Below are 23,936 nucleotides of genomic sequence, written 5' to 3' on the forward strand. Positions count from 1 at the left end.
GTTAGGTTAGCACAATGTGTTTTAAATGTGTTTTGGGAAAATATGACTAGTTCAGAATGCAACAACTGGGATACTGACAAATGTTCATCAAAAGACTGGTGCTGAAACAAACTGCACTGGCCTCCAATTCATTTCTGGGCGAAAGTGCTGGCTGTGACCTATAAAGTCCTAAGAGGCCCTTTGTCTATGTGAATCTGCCAGCCTATTAAGGTTATCTTCTGAAGCTCTTCTCCGAGCATCTCCCCATTCAGTCATTAGGTGGGGTCTTCTTCCACTGGGGAGCCCTATTTACAGAACAGTCTCCCCATGGATGTTCAGCAGACACTTCCTTGATTGATGTCTCAGGCTGCCTTCATAAGACATAAGAAAAGGCCTGGTGGATCAGGCCAAAGGCCCATATGGCCAGCATCCTGTGGCCAACCAGATGCCTGTGAAGAGCCCACAAGCAGGACCTCAGCACAAAAGCATTCCCCACCCCCCACCCCACCCGTTGTTTCCAGACACTGGTATTCAGAAGCATAGCCTTTACCATCATGAACTTTGTCTAATCCTCTTTTAAAGTCATCAAATTGGTGCTGTGGCAGCGAGTTCCACAGCTCAATACATGCTGTGCAAAGAAGTACTTTCTTTCACAAAGAAGCATTTCCCAATCTGAAACACCGCAATTCTTTAAGCCTTCCTCCTCTGGAGCCCAGCTTACTTGACATGAAAATTTGTCTACACAAAGCATATTCTCGCCACATTATCTTTAGAACTTTTAAAGGTCACAAAAGACGTGTCACTGCCACTTCTTGTACACCCCTGGCTACTTGCGTTTGGATGTACTGGGAATCCATGGCACATTCAGCACCACAGAGACACAGTCTACTGGGAACATCTCTTGTGCAAGATAGCACAAGAAGGCACATAATGCATTTTCGACATGTCCCCACAAAGCACGATATATTTTAACAACAACCGCCTCATTTCCATGAATAACGTCAGGAATAGGGAGCCTCAAGCCCTCTAGATGTTGCTAGACTACAATTCCCATCATGCCAAGCCACTGGCCATGCTTACTGGGGCTGATGGGAATAGGAGTCCCAACACCACCGGAGGCACAGATTCCCCATCCCTGGAGTACATATAGATGATGTTTGCACACTCTTAAAAGAACATGGCTTTTCAGAACCTTAATGCATATGTGTAAAATCTACAATTCTCAGTGACATTCTCCAGCTAAACAACGCTCAGTTATCAGCATTTCAGGTTCCAAAATAACGTATTAAAAATAAAAATAAAAAAGAGCTAGAAGATGTTGAACAGCTTGTATTCCCAAGGAACAGAGGGTGGGATGGGATGAAAGCTCCATGAGAAAATGAAAGCTGCTAATCTGTTTTCCAAGTGAAACATTTGAGGTGATTGCTCTAACCTGGGGCACAGTACATTCTCTCTATGGCATCGTTGTCACAGGAATCTTCAACCTCACTCCACCTGCTAAAATACGTTAGCTGAATGTGTCCTAAAAACAAAACGACAGGAGAAATCAAAACATTTTTCCCTTCCATTTTCTGCAGAAGTGAACTGTAATTACTCCTTTTGTAGCTAAAAACAGTATCATTAAGAATAATGGCATCATTAAGTACTAGAAGCTATTACTGGGGGTGAATTTGCTGCATTGATAATGAAGCTCTAGACAGGAAATGAAGATACTAATTACAAGATAAAACGCCTACTCAGTTAATTGGAAGCAACAGCGAATAAAAAGAAATGCATTTGCAGAAGTTCCTGACCTCGATCATTCAATAAGATGTTGTTTGGGTTCAAATCACGGCACACAATTCCTTCTCGATGCAAGGCATCAAGGGCTACTACCATTTCAGCTGCCCATCTCTGAACGCAGCCCTCAGGGAGGTAAAATCTGGAGGTTAGCGCTAATCTCTCATCGAGGTCCTGAAATATCTGGTGTATCTCATTCTCTCCTCTGCCCCTCGCACTGGACTCTTTGCATTCTGCTTTGTGAAACATAGCAGAGGCGGTTTCCTCTTTACTCAAGTCTTCCGCCTGATCAGAAAACAGCAGAACAGCTTCGTTGTCCAAATCTAAGCTACGTTCTTCAGCACCCGCTTGCGCCTTAGAAGTCAGCAACCTTCCCTGCACACTGAATGCGTCCAGTGATGACGCAGAGGCTGCTCCAAGCCCTTGAAAGAGAGTCCTATCCCCAGAGCCAACTGGGTCACTAGCAGCTCTGTGGAATGTCCTGATCGCTTCCTGAGTGTCTTCTCCCACCACCTGGTCCACCTTTGGCTCAAGGCCTCCTCTGCATTGCTCTGCGCTATTATTCAATTGCAAGACGTCAGGGGTTTCCAAAAGTTTGCTCTCCAAATTGTCACCCTTCTGCTCCGCCAGCTTAGCCGGCCCGTCTGCCGTGGCTTCTTTCGTTTGCTCCGTGAGGCCTGGCAGGTTGACCAGAAGGTCAGGTCTTCCTTCGTCCACGCTACTCACATCGTCAAAGGCGACATCCTTGAAGGAGATCACGGGCACTGAGTCATTGGAGCCCCTGCTGATTGTGTCCTGGTAGGCAGGGCCCAGTTTGTTTTCTATGGCATCGAGGCTCTTCTCCTGATCTGGCATGGACAAAAACTGTTTCAAAGACTCAGATTTTAAGCTGTAAAGTTTATCTCCAAAATCCAGCCCCAGGTGTTCACTGGCACTGTCTTTGCTGTCAATTCTGAAGAATTCCATGGGACTGTTCTTGGATTTGCTTAACGATTCTGATATTCGGGTGGGACTAACAATTTCTTGATCAACGTCATCGGCAAAAAAGTTTACTTCCTGAGATGTGAATGGGGACCCCAAATTCCCACTGGCAGGCTCATCACGTGCCTTGATGCCTCCCTGTTCTTTGGTAATGAGAATGCCACTGTCTGTTTTCAGAACAGGCTCCTCATTTAACGATCCGGGGTCGACCTTTTCTTGACCGTATTCATTGCATAAGGTTAGATAACTTGTAGTGCATTCTTCCTCTGAACTGGACCCCGAATCAATCCACTTGAGAGAACTTTCCTGGCCATCTTCCTGGTTACTGCTGCCATCTTGAGAACTTGGAGTGAGACTGGTCTTCAGCGGTAACACCTTCAGCATGTTACCACCATTGCTTCCTCTAGAGTCAATGCTGCTGCCAATATCTTGAGGGCTAGGAGTTGCCTGGTGCAAATGTATTTTGGTAGAACTCGATCTTCTGGATTTGGGCTCTTCAAAGCTTTCTTCGGGGCTTCTGTTGAGGAACTTACTGATATAAGACCACAGCTTGCCTCCTACAACAAATAAAGTAATTGGGATTAATTGTGTTACCTTTGCTTGTCAGGAAAATATCAAATTGCCCTTGGTTCTAAATGCTAGGTTAAGAAATAAACAACCCTAGGTTGTTGCACCCATGGTTAAGAATGGTTGAAAGCAAGAGAAGAGGTTGAATGCCCATATGACAGATAGTCCGTACTACGTTCCAGTCTGCTTCTAATTCTCTAACCCTGCTTAGACAAATTAGCAATATATCTGCACTGACCATCTCGCCAAGCCCTTCCCATCTCCAACCTTGCAAACAAGCAACTGTCAATAGTTGCCTGCCTTACTCTTACCTTTAAATGAGCATCAATTAGCTTTAAGTTGGACCCCAAATGGAAGACTTCAGGAAGCATATTATTGCTAGTTGACTAATTGTTTCTCTCTTGTGCATTTATTTACACAAATTTGTATGAAACTTAAAGCATAAAATCTCATGATATATAAAAATATATACCATGCCACCAGGCAGTAATAAGCGAACGCTATCAAACCGTGTCACACTTCAGAGAAAGCTTTTGTCTGACACAATCATCTGAAGTCATCAGTTTCGTTTGGTTTTTATGATCTAATATATTTATGTTTTTAAATGTGTTGTAGGAGACCTTCAGGCAACAAGCACCTAACAAGCTTAACAAATCATAAACATACTGCGGGGAGGAGGAGGAGGAGGAGCAACAGCAAGAGGAGGAAGAGGATGTTTGATTAATATTAATTAATATTAATAGGTAGGTAGGGAATACAATGTGAAATATCACTAGAAATTCTTTTGAGCTCTCAACTGTTAACGTTTACTTTTACAAACTCGGCCACCTACCCATTGTGTCCCTTCTTTTCCATGGAGGTTTTCTAGTTCTTAAATCCTTATGAACATATGATGCTACCTTATAACATCAGGCTTTTAATACGCCTAGCCTTGTGTTGAGTATTGTGGCTGGCGTCAGGCAGTAGCCTTCTTATCTCTTCCTACCTTATTCTTCTAAGCAGAGTTGCTGGGACCTGAGACCTTCTGCGTGTGCTCTATCCGCAAGAATTCTATCCCTTAAGAATTCATACCTAGCGGAAACAAAGCTTAAATATATGCAAGTGGATTTGCTGGCTTTCAGCTATTTACTCCCCCCTCCCCTGCCTCCTTTCACTGTGTCCCGCCCATCTGAATTTAGATTTTAAACTCTTGGGGGAAAGGGAACTGCATTTTGCTCTACAAAGTGCCATGTTTACTGATGCCGCTTTATAAATAATTGGCATCATCATAAATACAATTCTAAGCTCTTAATTTCAGATGCTTTCTGAAACCTGTCATTACTCTGATCAATGCACTCCCAAAAGTTAGGAAAAAAACACCGCACAACTGTTTTTAGAAGCTGAGAGTGAAAATAAAGGAAAACCCCATTTTTGATGTTGATGCACACCTCAATGTTCAACCAATGAAAATCATTTGAATATATCGTCATTTCTGTATGAATGTTATGGGAAAGGTACCAAAGTAAAAATATGTAAACACTTTTTTAAAAAAAATAGAGAAACAGAATCAATGATTTTATTTCATACAAAGACACCTCAAAATGCCCAATCTAGGTTACAGAGGAGCAATATTTCCTTCTGGGTATGTAATTATGTCTTTATAAATGACACACTAATAATCTTTTCTATCTTGTACTGCGATGGATAAGATCAATTAAATGCATTAGGCAGAGCTGGTGCACTACTGGCCATCTAATGCATGTAAAAATATCAGGGGGTTGGGGAAATCAATTGATGCAAAGGAGTTTCCTTAAATATTGCACCTTATTAGCAATTAGGAAAGGTTCATAGGTAGAGGGCATGCTTTGCATGCAAAAAGTCCCAGGTCCAGTCCCTTGCACCAGCTGTCTAATAGACATTTTCCATGTCAGCATCTAAATATCCATGTAGCTTCCCTTCAGTCATTCAGACTTTTGGGCTGAATGACTGAAGGGAATGACAGAATGACTTTTGGGGGGACGCATGCTGTTGCTACTATTGATATTCATTTTTGCATCTTTACTGTTAGATCTTATGATTTGTTATTTATATGGATATTCTTCAATTTGCTTGTGTACTTTTTGCTCTGGACCACAATTGGTGAGGCTAAGATTGGGGTCTTGTCATCTGGGCAGCCCAGGATCTCCATACACACCACCCAGGTTTGCACCTTGGAAAGGTCACTCCAGTGCTGCTAACACAGTGGTTTGACTTCACCCCTGAAGGGACACTCCATTGTCTCTTGAGGCAGATGGACACCAACACGCATCAACTTTTAGATGTGTTTTATTTATTATTCATGACTACTTTTGTTATGTTTGTAATTATGTAAATCTTCTCATGTTGTAAGCTGCCTTGAGACACACCACCAAGATAGATCCAAGTAAGAGCCATCTCCCAAAAGCGGTTTATATTTACTGAACAATTTTTGTGTCAAGCTAAAAAGAGTCTTTGGGGGGGACGGGACACGCGCTTCCTGCTTTCTGTCCATAGAACAAAATGTACAGCTGGCAGTACTTCTGACTAGAGACGTCAGAGAAGTCTACTGAAAATGGGGATGGGGGCAGAGATTGAAGGAGGTTCACTTATTTGTCCCTTGTCTGGAACAGAAATCAATCCAGTGAATATGACTGATATTCACTGTTGTTTCGCTCAGTGCACAAAACAATACACAACTGATTATCCCACCACCGCTCAATTTACAGTGTGCTTCCTTTGCACTAAAATGATCAGGTCAGAATAATTTAATGACAAGATAATGAGAAATGAATAATGTACTTTGGGGCAGAAGATGAACTGCAGTGTTAAAGAAACAGTGCCGCACTGAGACGAAGACACGGCAGAATGGAAAACAGTGCCTTTCTACATCCACACGCATGACCCTTAAGAATGTAGACAGGAAAAATATAAGGCTACTATAGTATTGTCCTGCTACAATATCAGCGTCTGCTAACAGCAAACATCTTCATTTTGAAGTTTCTTGAGTGCTTTCCAGATGGATATGAACTCCAGCTTGTTTATGCTTAAAAAGAGTTGACACTTTCTAACAGCCACTTAAACTCCGATATCCGTCAAAGCCCTTCGCACCCCTTGCCCCCCAGACTGTTTTAAAGGAGTCTGGGGGGCCAGGGGTGGGGAGGTCTTTGACGGATATCAGCGTCTAAGTGGCTGTTGGGAAGTGTCAACTCTTTTTAAGCATAAACAAGCATCTGTTTCAACAATTTCTGGCACTGACACCGCTAAGTAGTAGTGAAGCCTCAGATTGGCTTTCCATCACATTACATCTAGCCAAGTGCTTTGTGACATAGCTAACAGACACTTTATGGATGTCCTCGTCTTTAACAAGACATTTAATACATCGTGACCAAGATGTTGCGGGAGAGACAGTGGGGGGGAGGAAGAGAGAAGAGATAAGGTTCTACTAGATTGATCTATGATGTCTGGATACGACTATAAGGAAAACATTGTCACTGCTGCTTTCTGTTGCTTGGAGTCTGGTTTCCAGAATGCAGCTCAGGATTTCTAAAACATGACTGGATGGATATATTCCGGAATTAAGTAAAAGTGAAAAGGGGGGGGGGCAAGAGGAAACAAACTTTGGCAATCCCACCCACCATTACATGAGATTTTGGCTTTAGGGGCAATCCCCGGAACGTAACCCCACGCAAACTGAAGGATTGCTGTATAGAGTTATTAGCAGCAATGTAAATTTTTAAGGCTCCATTCCATTCTGAACAAAAGGGCTAATTAAATGTAAGAAATATTTAAATCCCTGTGTTATTCAGGTGGGTGGGGGGAGTTAATAAGTAATTATTCTTTGCCACCTGTTCCCTGAACATACCAGCAAATTTCCTAAAGACATGGAAGCCACCACTCTGCTGTGCCGCTTTCAACTCCTATGTGATGCCATTGGCTATTTTTCCTTTTAGAAAACCAGATCAGTTGCTGTGTTGACTGTGGAAACTCAACAAAAAGCTTGCTTTAAAAAATAAAATTAAAATAAATAAAAATTAAAAGCAGCAGTGATTATTCTCATATGGATGCTAGGCATATTAACCACAGAACAGAAACCGGCTCATTTGCCGAAGATTACAAGGGGTTTAACTTCTCCCATGTTAGGGACAGCCATGCATTTAAGCACTAGCCTGGTAGGCAAGGGCAATATGGACTTGTATGCAGGCGAGTTCAGGGAACTACCATGGGCTAGTGAAGGGAAGGCAGAGTGCTCTGTCTCTTGTCTGCATCCAGCAAGGAAACCAAGTGGGTTGCCCAAAGAAGGAAGCCCTCAACCCCAACATCCAGCACAGAAATGCAGCAGACAGCTGTAAGGCGAACAGAGTTCTTTGTCCTGCCTCTGCAAGCCTTCAGCAGGTAAGCAGGGCCGTCCCTAACCATTAGGCAGAGTGAGGCGACTGCCTCAAATGTCAGGTGCCGGGAGTGCGAGAGTGAGACAAGAGCTGTGTGTGCCACACAGCCTGCCCTGTGCCCGCTGACCTAGTCTGCTGCTCTCTGGTGAGGTGGACGCTGCCCCATCAGCATTGCTGAAGTGAGTTTCAACTCTGACTATGGTCAGTTTCTGTCCATGGAATGAGGAGGTTCAGGGTGGAGGGGACCAGCTTGCCCTTCACTTCATCAGCAGCAACTATGTATTGAGGAAGTTCGCTATTTTTGCCAGCTGGGGAGTTCTGCAGGTTTATTTACCAGGCTGCTTTAAAACAGAGCCATGTTCAGAGGTCGCCTACCTGCTAAGAATCAGACATCGGGGGCAGAGGTCAGGTGTTGCCTTCGGAGCCTGCTTTTGGGATTTCTAGAGGTATCTGGATGGCTACAGTTGGAAATGGGGTGCTGGACCAGATGGAACTTTGGATCTGAGCCAGGAGTACTCTCCTTAGAGTCTAATGGCAGGAGCAGGGAACATGTGGCTGCCCAGATGTAGCTGGGCTACAACCTATCTGAGAGTATCATCACTGCTTTGCACAACACATTTCATTTTGAAGGCTGATTAAGCAGCCACCTTGCACACGCCATCGCCTTGCACACTCACAGCTGGGCTGGGGGTTTTGAGCACTGCCACTTTCGAAATGCAGCAACGAGCAACATATTGGAAAGCCAAAAGGCTTCTGCTGTCATTAAGAAACTGCCTCAAAGTAATGTATATATCACAAACTCAATAAAAATTTCTGGGACAGGACAGGGATTTGCTGCCGCTCAATATGGGTCAAAACATGGTAAGTGCACCACATTGCTCCAGAAACATAAAAAAAAAAAACCACACTACAAATCCCAGGTGCAGGACTTGCATAGGAGATTCATACGCACTAAAACAAGCCATGAGTTAGCATGGCAGTAAAATGCTCAGGTTGGCTGAGGTTTAGTGCCGAAAAAGGCTTCCCCACATCCCTCCCCCAAACTTTTAACTGGTATTGGGGTCCTCTTAAACTGAGAGCTGTTGCCCTCCTGTGTTTTGGTGCTTCATGAGGGTTGGGGAAAACTTCCAAGACAAGCGCAAAAATGCAAAAAGTGGGAATTGCACATAGCAAGCAATTCGGAAAGAGGCGTGTGGCATTTATGTGCTTTGCAGCCGTGCCTCCGAAACCTCTGGCTTGAAAGGCAGCCCTCTAACTCCGGGATGCTGCTGACTGAAAAGCCAGCATCGTTCTCCTCCTCCTCCTCCCCTCCCCGATCCCTCCTGCAAGAGATCTGAAGCAGCAGACCCACCTTCCGCATGGCGCAGTACAAGGAAGACCGACTCCTCCGAGATGATGTACTTGTGCAGGGCCACCATGTTGGGCACACAGCGGGGGATGATGGTCTTTCTCTTCCTGCTGTACTCGCTACTTTTCCTTAGACCCTGACAGAGAACAAAAAGGTCAGTTGTACCCTCAGTTGCCTTTGCAGCATGCTGTGCTCGGTGTTTATCAACCAAACTAATCTATCCGAGTTACTCCAGGCTTCAGAGAAGCCACTCATCTGCTGCTCTATGGCCCTCGGTCCCCCGAGGCCCTGCTGATGGCATCTGGCGCAGGTCCAGAGAACAGAAGATGGCACAAAGCTCCCATTAAAATCAATTACATGGGTCAATGTTTTCATTAGAATCTCTCGCAAACCAAGTCATCAGGATGACACTCTGTTATTTCCCCGTGACCTTTTAAAAAAAAATCTATTTTGGAGGGTGGGTGGGTGCCGTGCTTTAAGTTGGAGAGTAAGGTGCAAATTTTTACATCCACCCACGTTTCATAGGCAAGCCTTCCCCCCCTACACACACACACACTCCGACCCACTTTTAATGGGTTAGGAGCAAGCACACACCGCTCTGTCTTTCCCTCAGCTTGATGGCGTGACACGGTTTGTTTCCCAAAGAGGTTATTACTTCAAAAGGTGGCACGGGCAAAGGGAAGCGTGATGAGGGGAGCCTTGCTACTGGTAAACATACAGATAAAATGTGTTTCAGGAAACTAAAGCAGGTTTTGCCAGCCTGGTGGAGTTGTGGTCCTAAAAATCTGGAGGGCACCAGATGGGCAAAGGCTACACAAAGGTCATAAGCATCCATTTGATGGCTTCACATTGCGCATTTTGTTTTACAAACTTGCTAAGAGGAGACAGGAGGAGGAGGAGGAGGTGTTGCATTGCCATCCTTAGCTGACAAAGACCTCACAGAACACCTTTTCCTATCATATTCTCGGGCACAATAATAAAAGGCATCATGGATGGTTCAGGGGAGGCAGATATCCTGAAAGTGGAAAGTGGGGGACTTTTTTCAGCCTGACGGTGTCATGCGATTTCCCCTTGTATGCTAAACTCCACAAACAGGATGTAAACCAGGGGGGCTCATAACCGCTTCTGGGGGCCACACACCAGTGGTTGGCAAGGCCAGAAGCAAAAGTCATCAGAGGTAGGAATGTAACATTTGCCTTTGTTCAGTATTATCATTATTACTTATTAAATTTGTATACCTCCCTATACCAGTATATATCAGGGCAATTCACTACATAAAGCTACAATATAAAAAATACATAATAAAAATAAGAACAAAGACATACATCTCCCCTTCCACAACACATTTAAAGGGGTACTGGATGCTCAATCAGCCAAAGACACGGTTGAAGAGGAACATTTTTGCCAGGCACTTAGAGGGGTACAATGAAGGCGCCAGCCGAACTTCCATGGGGAGAGCGTTCCACAAACAGGGAGCCGCTGCAGAAAAAGCCCATTCTCGGGGTGCCACCTTCCGGAGCTCTCCTGGAGGAGGCATGCGAAGAAGGCCCTCAGAAGGTGATCTCAGGGCCCGGGCAGGTTCATATGGAGAGAGGTGGTCCTTAAGGCTTGTTTCTACACACAAACATCTCTATCCTCCATGCAGACAAGCAAGAGGCTCTATTTTGTGTTGATGCCAACTGAGCCTCACCAACTCAGGAGACAACCAGCAATACTCTGACAGATGATCTCAGTGATCAAGCTGGGATATAAGGGTTCAGGTGGGTCCCTAAGGTACCCTGGACCTAAGTTGTTCAAGGCTTTATCAATTAGTGCCTGTGGCTCTTTGGGGTCTTGATTTTGTTGACTGAATCTGTGGGCAGGCGAGGAGACAAACATCAGCGCACCAAGTGATATAGGAAAAAATAATGACTTACCTTCAGTATAAATGTCTGCTGTGTCCTAGTATCCATTACCAGCAAAACCTAAATGAAACCAGCAATTACAAAAATGCAGGCAATTTGTATGAGCTTTCACGGAACAGCTCTTATGGCCTCCTCTCTGTATATCAGAGAGTACAAGACCCCCGCAAAGGAACTCTACAAAAACCCTTGAATATAGGCAACAACTCATTGCATTTTTAGAAAAACAGTAATGCTGCAAAGGCTTAACAAGACACGGGGTCATTCAGGAATGCAACATGATAGTACGGTGTATCAGCTTTTACACACCAGTACACAACTCCCTAACTCCCACTTGATTTTAGAGTGTTTGCTATTTGCTATTTTAATAATGTGTATGTTCCCACCCAGGGACCACTGACTTTGCTGCTTTGTTTTGAGAGGGGCATTACAGAGAACCAGTTTACCACAGCAGGAGAACAATGTATGAGCTACAGAGGAAGAAGCAACTTTTAATAGGAGTCTTATCTGTTGTGCAAATCAGACCCTTTGCAGAATATGATTGCATCAGCTTAGAACAAAATCGAGAGAAGTCCACTTTCTTCTCAAATATGATGAACACAGCCACAGCTACACCACCCTCGCCCAATGTGTTAGCATTACCTTTGTCAACGCTAATGTCCTGGTTTATCTCATAGTCATAAATGGTTGGGTGATGACACCTAATTTGGGCTTGTATTTACTGAATATCCGAAGTGTAAACTTGCTACAGGGATGCCCATGGTTAGCTCCGGTCCTTATCCAGTGGCAATTATCCAGATACTCTGAACGCAGAAACCTGCAAGTGGTCAGAACTTCTAGAATCTTGTTTGATCCTCATACCAAGATTTTCCCCAAAGCTAAAGAGCTTCTGTTGCAGAACTCATAGAATCATAGAATCATAGAGTTGGAAGAGACCACAAGGGCCATCGAGTCCAACCCCCTGCCAAGCAGGAAAGTCATTCAGAGCATGATCCATATGCGTATTGTGGACATTTAAAGATCTCATATATAGTAGGGCTGCCATACGTCCGACCTTCCCAGTCATAGCCAAGATTCATCCGCTGAAAATGGTGTCTGGCTGGAATTATCGGGAAGCGGCTAAAATATCCAGGAAAACCCGGGCATATGGCAGCCCATATTGGCAATGTTGATTTTTTTAGCAACTTTCCTAAAAAAAAATAGGTAAAAACTTCCATTTTATTTTATTTATTGGGGGGGGGGGAGCTCAACAACTTCTGCATCTGGATTTTCACTTTCTGAAATATGGCAACCCTAGTATATACTTTGTTTATTTGTGTATTGTAAATTATCTATGATTCTATTATTTATCCCAGTTAATACAATGAAGACTTCTAACAACATGCAATAAAAGCAACATTCAATAAAAGTTCCAAAACGCTAGGTAATAATTCTAGCTTCATGGAGATCAGTAACAAAATGGTGTGGCATATTCATGGTTCGTGCCCAGAATAGTCACTCTATTCCCTCTTCCACCCATTTTCCACGGCCCCCGCCTCTGCCAACAGACAGTTATCACTCTTTGCCCATTGAACAGGCTCAGTCCTTGCCATGATGTTTTTGAGGTGTTCTCCCTCCCCGCAGTCTCCCCACTCCCTGGAAATATTATTTGTACTTCAGAAAACCCTAGGGTCCGTTCCCAAGCAGGATGATACTTTTCCTTGCAGGCGTGTAGTGCCATTTTGGCTACATGAAGCACAGCACTCATAGAATCATAGAATCATAGAGTTGGAAGAGACCACAAGGGCCATCGAGTCCAACCCCCTGCCAGATAAATGAATTCACTTCTAGCTTACACATACACACAAGTGCTGATTCTACGTCCCTAGGTTGGTGAGTTTCCCATCAAGATTTTATAAGATTGTAAATCAGGGCTATTTAAAAGCAGACTAGGAACTGATAGGATAAATCATAGCAGGAAAATTGAGCTGTGGTCTCCCTGTTTAGCCACAAGGCAAGGGTGGAAAAGACATGCCAAATTAAAATAGATAAAAATGCTTAGAAAGTGATACATCAATTTTCCCAGGGACTTTGTCTTTTCAACCAAGTTTGTTTTCAGCTAGCTAACATTCACATTGAGGCAGTAAATACAAGAACATATGTGATTTTTTTTTTAAATGTGCCCTTTGACTGTCAATTTTTCCCAAACAGGTGTTGGTTAAATGATTATAAATTGGCCCCTGGATACACCTCTTCAACTGAGCCGTACAGGACTGGAGATAATATAATTAGAGTAAAAACATCAGGCTGGTGAATGCTTTCCATCTGCTTGGCAATAATGTTTAGTTAACAATAGTCTTTAAAAAGAAGCACCTTCAACTTCCCTTCTTAAAGTTATTTATAGGGCCATTCTTAACACCCCAGCACTCTTGCTAACAAGAGCTTTAGCCACTTGGAAATTATAAGCCATACGGCTAATTCCGAAAAAGAAACGTCTGCACACAACATCTGCAGCTCTCCAATTTTAAATGAAGCAACCTCATTTTAGAGTCATTTCTTAATGAATGGGCCTACGACTGTATTAATATTATCATTGCATACACAAAGATCATAAGGAGCCAAGCATTTATTTGGGGGGGGGGGAATACCAACACAAGGCTAATCGGTAGTGAAGCCGTCAGCATAAAGGACAGAATAATAGCTTCTTTAACCCACAAGAGGGCTGGATCATTTGTAGGCTAGAACATACCAATTTAATAACACTGCTCATGGCTTTGCTCACCTTTATAAAGACAAAAATCTAATTTGGACTAATTTGATATGATCGTCTTCCCAATCAAAAGCGCCCAACACAGACTTTCATTTCAGGATAAAACAACTGCTGTAACCAAGCCGTCATGAAATAATTATCTTTGATAGCATATCATTATTGGGACAAATACCATTAAAAGAATGCTCCCTTTAATTCTTCCTGTACCTCCCAACTAGTATGTGGGGTGGCTCTTAATTGTCTAAGCAGGAGTAGGTCACATGTTGACCACAAGCCACATCAACTCTTCCCCAGAATCTCCACAAATGACCTTGAGCACAGCTCACTCACATCCTATTCCTGTCCACTGCAGAAGCGCCATTTTTGCTGAGCTTTGCCAACTCAAAGCTGGAAACAATGGCCAACCACTTTGTCAAGCACTGCTCACCAATCTTCGATCTCCTCCTGTTTTTCACGTCAGGCCTTGATGGAAGCAGGCACCAATTTTCTTGCAACTGTGAAAATTCTACGCTCAAAATTCACCAGCGAGGTAAGAAGAGGAAAGCCAATCCTAACAATACACACTTCCATTTTGTTTTAACAGAGAACTGTTCCTTTTAGCAACCTTTTTTTTAAAGTAAAGGTAAAGGTAAATTACCCTTGGAAGGTTAAGTCCAGTCAAAGGTGTCCGTGGGGTGCGGCATCTTGCTTCAGACCAAGGGAGCCAGCGTTTGTCCGCAGACAGCTTTCCTGGTCATGTGGCCAGCATGATTAAACTGCTTCTGGCACATGAGAACATCGTGACGGAAACCAGAGTGCACGGAAACGTCCTTTACCATCCCGCCACAGTGGTACCTATTTTTCTACTTGCACTGATATGCTTTCGAACTGCTAGGTTGGCAGGAGCTGGGACAGAGCAACGGGAGCTCACCCTGTCACATGAATTCAAACCTCCAACCTTCTGATCGGCACCCACATCTCTTTCCTTTTTTAGTAAATAGCGTAGAAGCAGATGCATTGGTATAGCCACAGAAATATCGTCTATTTTTATGAAGGCTCTGATATATGTATCACTAATACATGTGGTAAGATCGCAGCATACTACCTCCTGGCTCACGTCAGATTTCATACGTTTCCATGGGCGGTGAACCACCATTTTGTCAGCATTCATGACTTGCCAAATGGCCACATGCCCAAGAAGCCACCATTATCTCAACTGTTTGCCCACCAGTGAAATTCTAGGCAGGTTTACCCAGAAGTCAGTCATTTGTGTTTAATAGGGCTTTCCCTTGTTTTTATGTCTTTAGGATTGCCATCTAAATCTTCACCTGACAAAATTAAGATGTTTTGACCAGGGAGGCTTGAGGAATATGATTTCTGTGAATTCCGATGTGAACTGACATGCCCTGCTGGATGAATTGTGAAGATCAGAATATAATTATCCTTCTGATTTTGTACTTCCCAAGATTTGGTGATACGGTTCTCAGCTAAAAAATTAAATGCCCATGCAGTTTTTATTGAGTTAAGAGACTCCATCAGTGTGATACATTGCCTGGCTGTACCTGTAAAGGTAAAAAAGGTAAAGGACCCCTGGATGGTCCAGTCAAACTTAACTGTGGAGTGTGGCGCTCATCTTGCTTCAGTGAACGTGACATCTGAAAACGAGCCCTGATTAAAAAAAAAAAGCTTTCTGAACTCTAAACCAACACAATCACCTCATACTTTAAACCCCTGATTAGCTACTACTTGTACTAGGACAGAGTGAAGCAGCATCTCAACCCCACTGTCAGCCCTCAAAGGAGTCTGCTAGCAAGTTCTGCCACTAAGGATGCCAGCCTTCCTCACCATAGCTTAGTGGTAAAGAATCTGTTTTGGATAAAGAAGGTTCTAGGTTCAATCTGCAGCATCCCCAGGTAGGGCTTGAATAAACCCTTGCCTGAAACTCTGGAGAGACTCTGCCAGTCAGTGTAGACAATACTGAGCTAGGTGGACCCATGGTCTGACTCAGTACAGTCGTATTCGGAAGTTGCACGCCTTGCAAGTCGAATGTTTTGCCTCCCAAATGCCGCAACCCTGGAAGTGAGTGTTCTGGTTTGCAAACTTTATTTGGAACCCAAACATTCAATGTGGGTTCCGCAGCTTCCGATTGGCTGCTGGAGCTTCCTGCAGCCAATCGGAAGCCGCGCCTTGGTTTCTGAACGTTTTGGAAGTCGAACAGACTTCCAGAACGGATTCCACTCCACTTCCGAGGTACGACTGTATAAGGCACCTTCTTATAGTCCCTTTGCTCTAGTCTAGATGTGCAAAGCAGAAAGAAAAGACTAGGCTATGATCCCCAAAGCGGCTGTATTTGGACAGGGGCCTCTGGTTCTCTCTGGTTTGCTTTCAACTGCTCTGCAGCCAAAATGGCACCTCTCCATAATGGCGCCCATCACAGTAGGACTTTGGGGCAGGATTCCAGGGTCCCACACAGCTATGTGGGGCAGAAGGGCCAGAAAACACAGCGGAGCCGGCGTTCCGCATTTAGAAGCGAACAATTTGATCCACTTTACCATCTAAACAGGGTGTGGGTGTGGGTGGGTGTCCCCATTAAGACCATTAAGCACTGAGCCTAAAATGACCAAACTGCACAACTGCCTCTCCGACAACTTAGTGAGGTTTTTTTTATTAAAAAACCCCAGCTGACTACAAAACCTTTACTAATGCTTTAAAGACAAATATACAGATCACATTGAAACAGTAAGAGGAAAAACCAAGTCAATGCCTTCAAAGGCCTCTTTGTGCTTTGACAGTAGTTTCAGTCTCCAAGTCAGCAGTATAAAGCTCTAAAAATTGCATGTAAAATTAGGACAAATTATTGTAAGTGGAGCAGCAAGGGAACATTAACGATATCTAAGACAGTAACACGGTAATTTCGGAAGAGGGCAGGGCTGCAAAACAAGAAATAAAGAAATAATCACATTTTATTTTTACGTCCCCAAAGTTGAGGATTGACACAAATACTGTTATTGTAACTTTGTAACTGTGCAAAGGTGTACCGTATTTTTCCCTTTTATTAGACGAGGTTTTTTGACTAAAAAAATGTGTCAAAAACTGGGGTTGTCCATTACACGGGTAGTGGGGGGGGGGGAACTTCACGCCACCAGCCAGCTAGCTGACGGGAGCGCAACTTCCCTCGATGCTGCTGCGTGCGGGAAACAATCTAGGGAGTGTTTCCTGCCCGTAGCTGCATGGGGAAAGAAGCTCAACAGCTTTGGGCCGTCTCCCCTCATTTTCTTAAAACTGAGTCCCCAAAAATGGGGGGGGGCTTATACATGGGGGCGTCTTATAGATGGAAATTTACGGCACTTAACTGGAAATCAAGGAACCTGCAGCCCATATGGATGCTTTAAAAACATTTCCACTGAAATAAATGGGGTTCAGTCCCAGGATTGCACAGCATTGCAGCCTTGGCTCCACATGAAGACTTAGGCTGGCAAAATCTAAATTACTCCCCATTCCACCCCGTCACTATAAAATAAAATAATTGGGATCGAACAGTTTTGTTTACCAAAAAAAGGAGAAGGGAAGACAAGTTTTGTGAAAATAAACAAATGCATTTTTAAAAAACAAAAACTGGAGGGTTGTTTATTTGTTTTTAAGCTGGAAAATAACCACAATTTAGCCTAAAGAAAAGAGTTGATTTTTTAAAAAATAAAAAAACCTTTAAACACACAGAAATTAGCAACTGTTTCGGTATGCTAATTTTTTTTAATTAAAAGATACTTCTGCAGCAAGAGCTCTTTCATATGCACTGCTGACTCTTCATCAAAAGCAAAGTTTCCAACTTAACACCAGCCTAGCTGGTGGCAGCCTGAAGGTTTACCATCTGCTGCCACCCCAAGTCACGGTGGCCACCTTCAGAACATATGCATCAAAGCGCCAAGATAAGAGACAGAAGGAATGCTGCAGAAGTCAGCAGAAAGGGAGGGGAGCCGAAAGCCCAGAGGCGGGCAACAGGCAAGCCACCAGAAAAAGGGAATATGGCGAATCGCGAAGTCACCTTATTCAACTCCCAGCCAAGGTCGCAAGGGACACAACTAGATGAACTACGAGCCAGGAATAAAATGCGCCTGTCTCCAGTCGGTTTTTCCTTCAACAGAAACTTGCATAGATGGATTCAGAGGGACAATTTGTTTATCAGGGGGTAGTAAAACACCCCACAGGGACTTAATTCTGCTTCCCTGGATCAGTTTTTGTTTGCAAAACCCCGTAAGACATTCAGTGCTTTATGGGAAGAGGCGTAGCTCGGTGGTAGAGCATCTGTCTTGCATGCAGAAGGTCCCAGGTTCAATCCCTGGCCTCTCCAGTTTGGGCTGAAAACCCAGAGAGCTGCTGCCAGTCAGAGTAGACCGTACTGAACTAGATGGACCAATAGTCCAACTCGGTGTAAGACAACGTCCTAGGTCTGCACCTCAATACTTTCCATTGGCTGGTGTAAAACAGAATCCCAAATGGAGACCCAGGGAGTATAAAATAAAGAAATTTCACAAAGGTATCTCCGTCGGTAAAACGTGAGACTCTTAAATTTTAGGCTCATGAGTTCAAGTCCAATGTTGGGCAAAAGATTCCTGCACTGCAGGGATTGGACTTACGATGACCCTTGTGGTCCCATCCAACTCTACAGCTCTATGCTGTATGAAACTGAGGGTCAGAGTACATGTTTTATGTGAGAATGTGGTGATCACACAGGGTCCACGGACGTTTGACGGTCTATTAATCCCTGTGCCACCACTGTGATTGCTTCCCCGCTGCCACCAACCCGTTTCTCTCGGGTCCAGGCAGTTGTTAACCTTAAACCAAATAAACAAGTTTATTTTATAAGCCTTAACAAGTTTATGGTTTCAGATGGTTTCTTGTCAGTCTCTTAATCTTAGGTTCTTACCGGCCTATACCTTCCTAATAACTTCTAACTAATTATCCCAACTGTCTATCTGACTCCTCGTAACAGATTCTCTCATTCTCTCACATCAAACTATCCCAACCCACAGACTTATCCTCCCTCTCTCTTCTCTAACACCCGACTAACTCCTTAACAACACTAACTCTAACTCTAACTCCTCCCCTTGGGTTCCCACTAGCCAATCACTTCACACTCATTTAACCCTTTCCTTATGACCCAGTATGATGTCACCTAGAAGGGCAAACGCCACAAAGAAACCTGTGACTGGATTTCCCCTGTGTCACCTTCTTTACTTCAAAGCAGATACACGAGCTACTAATGTGATCTGATAGGGGGAAGCAGCACTGCAGGGGAAGCATTTACCCCCTTTCCCCCATGCCGCCACCACCCCGATCTATTTGCTCCACATACAATGAAGCTGCTGCTAGGCCCAGGGGAAAGGGGCATATGGGCACCATACAGGAATTTGCTCTTTCCAAGAACTCAGAGAACGAACAGCATCTTTGCCAAGTTATAATTCCCAGGATTCTTTGGGCAACACCATAAGACATGTAATGTTTGCTGCACGGCCTACACCTAAAGCAACCAACTTTTCTATCTCTGGAAACTTTTCCCCTGATGCGGGATGGAGAGGGGTGTATTTTCACCACACAAACTGGCCTCCTCGCAGACACGACTGCCAGGGTATTGAATTGCAAATCCAAAGAGAGGTTTAATATTAAATGGGGATTGAAGTTCTTATCTTACAAATGTGGGAAACCCCCTTGCTCTCCTTGCAATTCGCTTTTGTCATCTTCTCCTTTTTTTCTGCCATGCATTGATTAAAGAAAAGTAAGACCACAAGGAGCTAAATAAAACTGGTTCAGTCTCTGGTCTGCCAGTTGGCTATTCCTGGCCCTAGACCACCTGCAAAAACCTCCTTCAGGCGGCAAAAAAATCCTCATTTGCTGGCTGCCCTTTCTTCCTCTTGATTTCTGCTTGCCAGCAAGTGAGAGCAAAAGAGAGGCTGAGCACATCTGGCAAGCTCTGTATTTGCTGATCTTGGGTTCTGTTTTTCCCTTATTTGCAAGGCTGGCCTAGAAGGCAGTGACTGTTGCCTTCCGCTAACAGACTGCCAGCATCTCATAGGTCTCTGCCGCTGAAGTGCTCAAGCTCCGTCCTGCTCCTATGCAAACAGTTCTGGCTTGTGCACCAGCAGTGGATGAATCCCCACACATGGATGCACCCCAAGACTTGCAGCTATCTGCTCCATCCCTCCTGGTGAAGGATTAGGAGGTTAAGTCGTTCCTGGACCATCCCACCGTCTTACAGATTTATACAGTATACACAGCTGAAAGCTATCATCGGCTTGGTCAAATTGCTCTTGCCGTCTAGGCTCTTTAATAAATACGCAAAGAAAGGAACACCAGACCAGATCAGACCCTTATAAGTAGATGTAAGCAGATGAGAATGAAAAAGACGTTGACTTACAAGCCTGACCTAGTGACAGTGGAGGAAATGGAACTAAATTGACTCAAATCTAAGCGCTCTGACCAAAGAGGTCTGCAATCCAGGCAGCAAGACATTACTGAGAGGTCTCCTAGTGTTGCAAGCTTAATGCATCATACATCGCAGCGGAAAGGGAGATGTTACTAGTTATTCCCAAGGCCACACGTTTTATCGCACTGACATCCATCAGGTATTTGTATTTATTTCTTGTGTCTTTATTTCTTGTATTTATTTCTAACCAACAAGCGGTGGGTTGCCCACTCCTTCCCAACAGTGATCATATTTCTGAACATGGACACAATAAGAACATGATTATCAGTGCACAAGGTCCCTTGCAGGGTAGCAAGAAGAAACATTGGTAGTCCCTGCCTGAATAGGCTAACAGAATGAAATATGATGTAGAGGAACACCAGAGGTAGAGGGGAATATGAGTGACAACGGTTATTGGAGAAGCATTCAGTCCAGTTTTGTGAGGAATATTGTTTTTGCTTGTTACTGTGTTGTGTATTTTTGTGTTTTTATATTGCAAACTGCCCTGTGATCCTCGGATGAAGGGTGGTATAGAAATTTAATTAATTAATACTAAGAAATTTGAGCCACTTGCAAAGTCCTGATCTGGCAATGGGTGCAAATGGCTCCAGCATCCAAACAGCATCCAAACATCCTTGGCTGGGAGGGCTGTACAGAAAGAAACCTGCTCCCTCCCTCCTTCTCAGCTTAACATATCCAACTCCCTCCCCTCAACAACCATCTCCATTTCTAGCAAACAGAGGACAGTCTCAGCTGCCAGAAGAATTCTAGTGCATGAGCCTAGTTCAGGCATAGGCAAACTCGGCCCTCCAGATGTTTTGGGACTACAATTCCCATCATCCCTGACCACTGGCTCCTGTTAGCTAGGGATGATGGGAGTTGTAGTCCCAAAACATCTGGAGGGCCGAGTTTGCCTATGCCTGAAATAGTCCATATGCTTTGGGAATCTGGCATTTTCAATATTTTGGATATCGAAGGGTTGGGCATCTGTAACCATCACTCAAAGTAAAATGTTATGCAAGTCAAGAGTCTTGACTTATATATAATATATGAAGACTCCTGATTTGCTCTGTGTGTGTGTGTGATTTCTATAGCAGGTCTCATGCTTCATATTCGTTGTCTCAATAATTCTTATAACCGTGTAAGTATGCTTATCCTAAGAAAGAGAGGGGGTTGTTTACCTAAGTCAAAGATACTTACAATGCTTGCTGTGGGAAAGCATACAGCCACACCCATTTCCCTCTCTCTCTCCATTACACAAACACACATAAACACATAAACACACAGACACAGGTACAAACACACCCTGCAGGTCATACATCCTCTGTCCCTGGTAACACTATCCTGTGAGAGTATGTGACTGAACTGGTATATGAACCAGGCATTTCCACCTCTCAACTGAGGTGCTAAACTCAGAATTTAGAGTACAGATCAAATGCACACATTATGAAAGGGCACATTTAAAATTTTCAAATAAATGAAAGAAATAAACCTCATCTGAGTGACTACAAGGAACCATCAAAAGGCTGGCAGATTAAATGCTGAATGAAGAAGTGCGCCTTTAAAAGTTAAACAGCCCATTTCATTAGCATGTCACCCAAGTTTGACTTGGATCCCTAATTGGCTATACTTAACCAGGGCAGTCACTTTAATTGCAGCATCTCTTTGGTCTCTCAATTAGGCTTACAAGAGCCACATCTTGTTCATAAATGTTTACTCAAGACAAAACGAAATTACCCTGGACGGAATCTGGAGGTATTTTATCCCACATATACTAAAAATAAGGAGGTAGGGAACCATCATTTTCTGCCCCATAGTTTTTAACTTGGGGGGGGTTGAAAAGAACAAGGAGAAACACCTTTTTAAAATTCACTTTTATTCTCCTCTGTTGCCCTACACCACACACACACACACACACACACACACACACACACACACAAACCTCCAACTAACTCCCCAGACTCTCACACTAACTCCACTGAACGTATATATATTTTTCCATGTTTCCGTCTCACCTAATACTGAAAGACCAAAACTGCAGTCTTTCCTAGAACGTAAGAAAAGCCGTGCCGGATCAGGATATGTAGCCCATCTAGTCCAGCATCCCATTCACACATGTACTTTGTACGTATGCTGTGTACGCAGCCACAAAATGTTTGGGGAAGGGAGGCAAAACTGGAGCATAGCAAGTAGGGAGAGAGGGCCCATCCTAAAGGAACTCCTGTTTTGAAGTTAGTTCTGGGCCTCCCTTCAAGTTGCACCCAAGGTTGAAAGAAAACGAAACATTCATGCCTTGAGAACCTGTTTGGCAGCATTTGCAGCATTTACACTTACCTTTTGAGTAAAATCGGGACGTCATCTTTTAGGGGGACGGGATGCACAATTTTCCATCTTACTTTTTTCAAAGCTGCCATTTCTGGAAGCAACTGGCACCTTATTTGGCATGTTTTTAGCTACAGCGTAGTAGCCGGGGCATAGCGTTTTTTTAAAAATATAAAAATTTCACTGGGCCCTTTTTGCAGACTGGCACCATATTCTTTAGCTCAAATATATTTTGCATGACCTTACATGAATTGCTTAGATAAAAGCCTTTCCCTCCCCCCTTCTACTTTTGTTATTTTAAAGTGCAGATGCATTTGAGTCATTTTCCCTCTTTGTTTCATATCCTTAAGATCCGCAGCTTCAAAGACAGAATGTCAGCATGCAGTCGATTTATGACTGAACTCTTGAAGAGACACTGAAGAATTACCTTGTCAATCACCCCAAGGACTCTAAAGGCCTTCAGTTCCTCGGCAGGGCTCCTTAGGTTCCAAGAGGGCCTTGAACTTAGTGATCCTGGAGGCTAATGGAAGATATCAAAGATTACAACATCAATCAGGGTGGTACTTGAAGGAAGACTGCCTGCTGGAGCAAATGCCAGGCTGAAGGAAACTAAATTTATCATAAATCAGAGAGAGGGAAGATGAAAGAAGTTTGCTGTTTGTCCTTAATGCAAAAAAGGAAGCAGGGGGAGTTGATAGTAAATAAATCGCTGGGACACTGAAAATGGAAATGTGGCAAAAAGGAATATTAATATTTTAAGAAAAAAATATTAAGAATTTAGACACTTCTTTGTGCATGCAAGGAATCTCGGGTACATTGCTGTAGAAACCCCACCCGTATCCATTACTCTGGGTTTGAAGGAAGAGGAACAAAAATAAGAGTGACAAAAGTATAGCAGAGAAACTACAGCAATGTTTTCTGCCATTATTCAGTCTTGACTTTCATTAGAAAAACAACAGCCCTAAAACCAGAAAAGTGATTTGCTAAATAGCCTGACTTTAAACTAACTATGGATTGTGAACCTAATTCTTGTTCCCCAACCATAAATGTATAAGTAAGGGACATCCTTTCCCTCCAAGGAGATGCACTTAGTGGTCACAACTCCAAGTGGGGCAGAAGAGAGAGTTAATCTACCACACCCCCAAATCAGTCACATTTTGACAGAAGGTAGAAATTCCCTAATTAGATTAGTTGTTTAAAAAAAGGTAAAGGACCCCTGACAGCTAAGTCCAGTCATGAACAACTCTGGGGTTGCAGTGCTCATCTCGCTTTACAGGCCAAGGGAGCTGGCGTTTGTCCGCAGACAGTTTTTCCGGGTCATGTGGCCAGCATGACTGAGCCGCTTCTGGCGAAACCAGAGCAGCGCAGGGAAACGCCGTTTACCTTCCCGCCAGAGTGGTACCTATTTATCTACTTGCACTTTTTTGGCGTGCTTTCAAACTGCTAGGCTGGCAGAAGCTGGGACCGAGCAACCAGAGCTCACCCC

General features: G+C 43.8%; 1 protein-coding gene across 3 annotated transcripts in view; it reads right to left on the reverse strand.

Moving 5' to 3' along the window:
* RPS6KC1 (ribosomal protein S6 kinase C1) overlaps positions 1-23,936 on the reverse strand; it is a 95,152-nt gene that overhangs the window by 19,041 nt on the left and 52,175 nt on the right. For all 3 annotated transcript variants that reach the window (XM_083494185.1, XM_083494187.1, XM_083494186.1), the window contains 5 exons: positions 22,878-22,970; positions 10,956-11,003; positions 9,043-9,175; positions 1,773-3,296; positions 1,412-1,501 (listed from right to left, as the gene is read on the reverse strand). In XM_083494185.1, coding sequence (XP_083350311.1) covers positions 1,412-1,501; positions 1,773-3,296; positions 9,043-9,175; positions 10,956-11,003; positions 22,878-22,970 — 1,888 coding nt within the window. The remainder of the gene's footprint in view (positions 1-1,411; positions 1,502-1,772; positions 3,297-9,042; positions 9,176-10,955; positions 11,004-22,877; positions 22,971-23,936) is intronic.

The sequence above is a fragment of the Podarcis liolepis genome (assembly GCF_965112155.1).
Source record: "Podarcis liolepis genome assembly, chromosome: 3".
Lineage (NCBI taxonomy): Eukaryota > Metazoa > Chordata > Lepidosauria > Squamata > Lacertidae > Podarcis > Podarcis liolepis.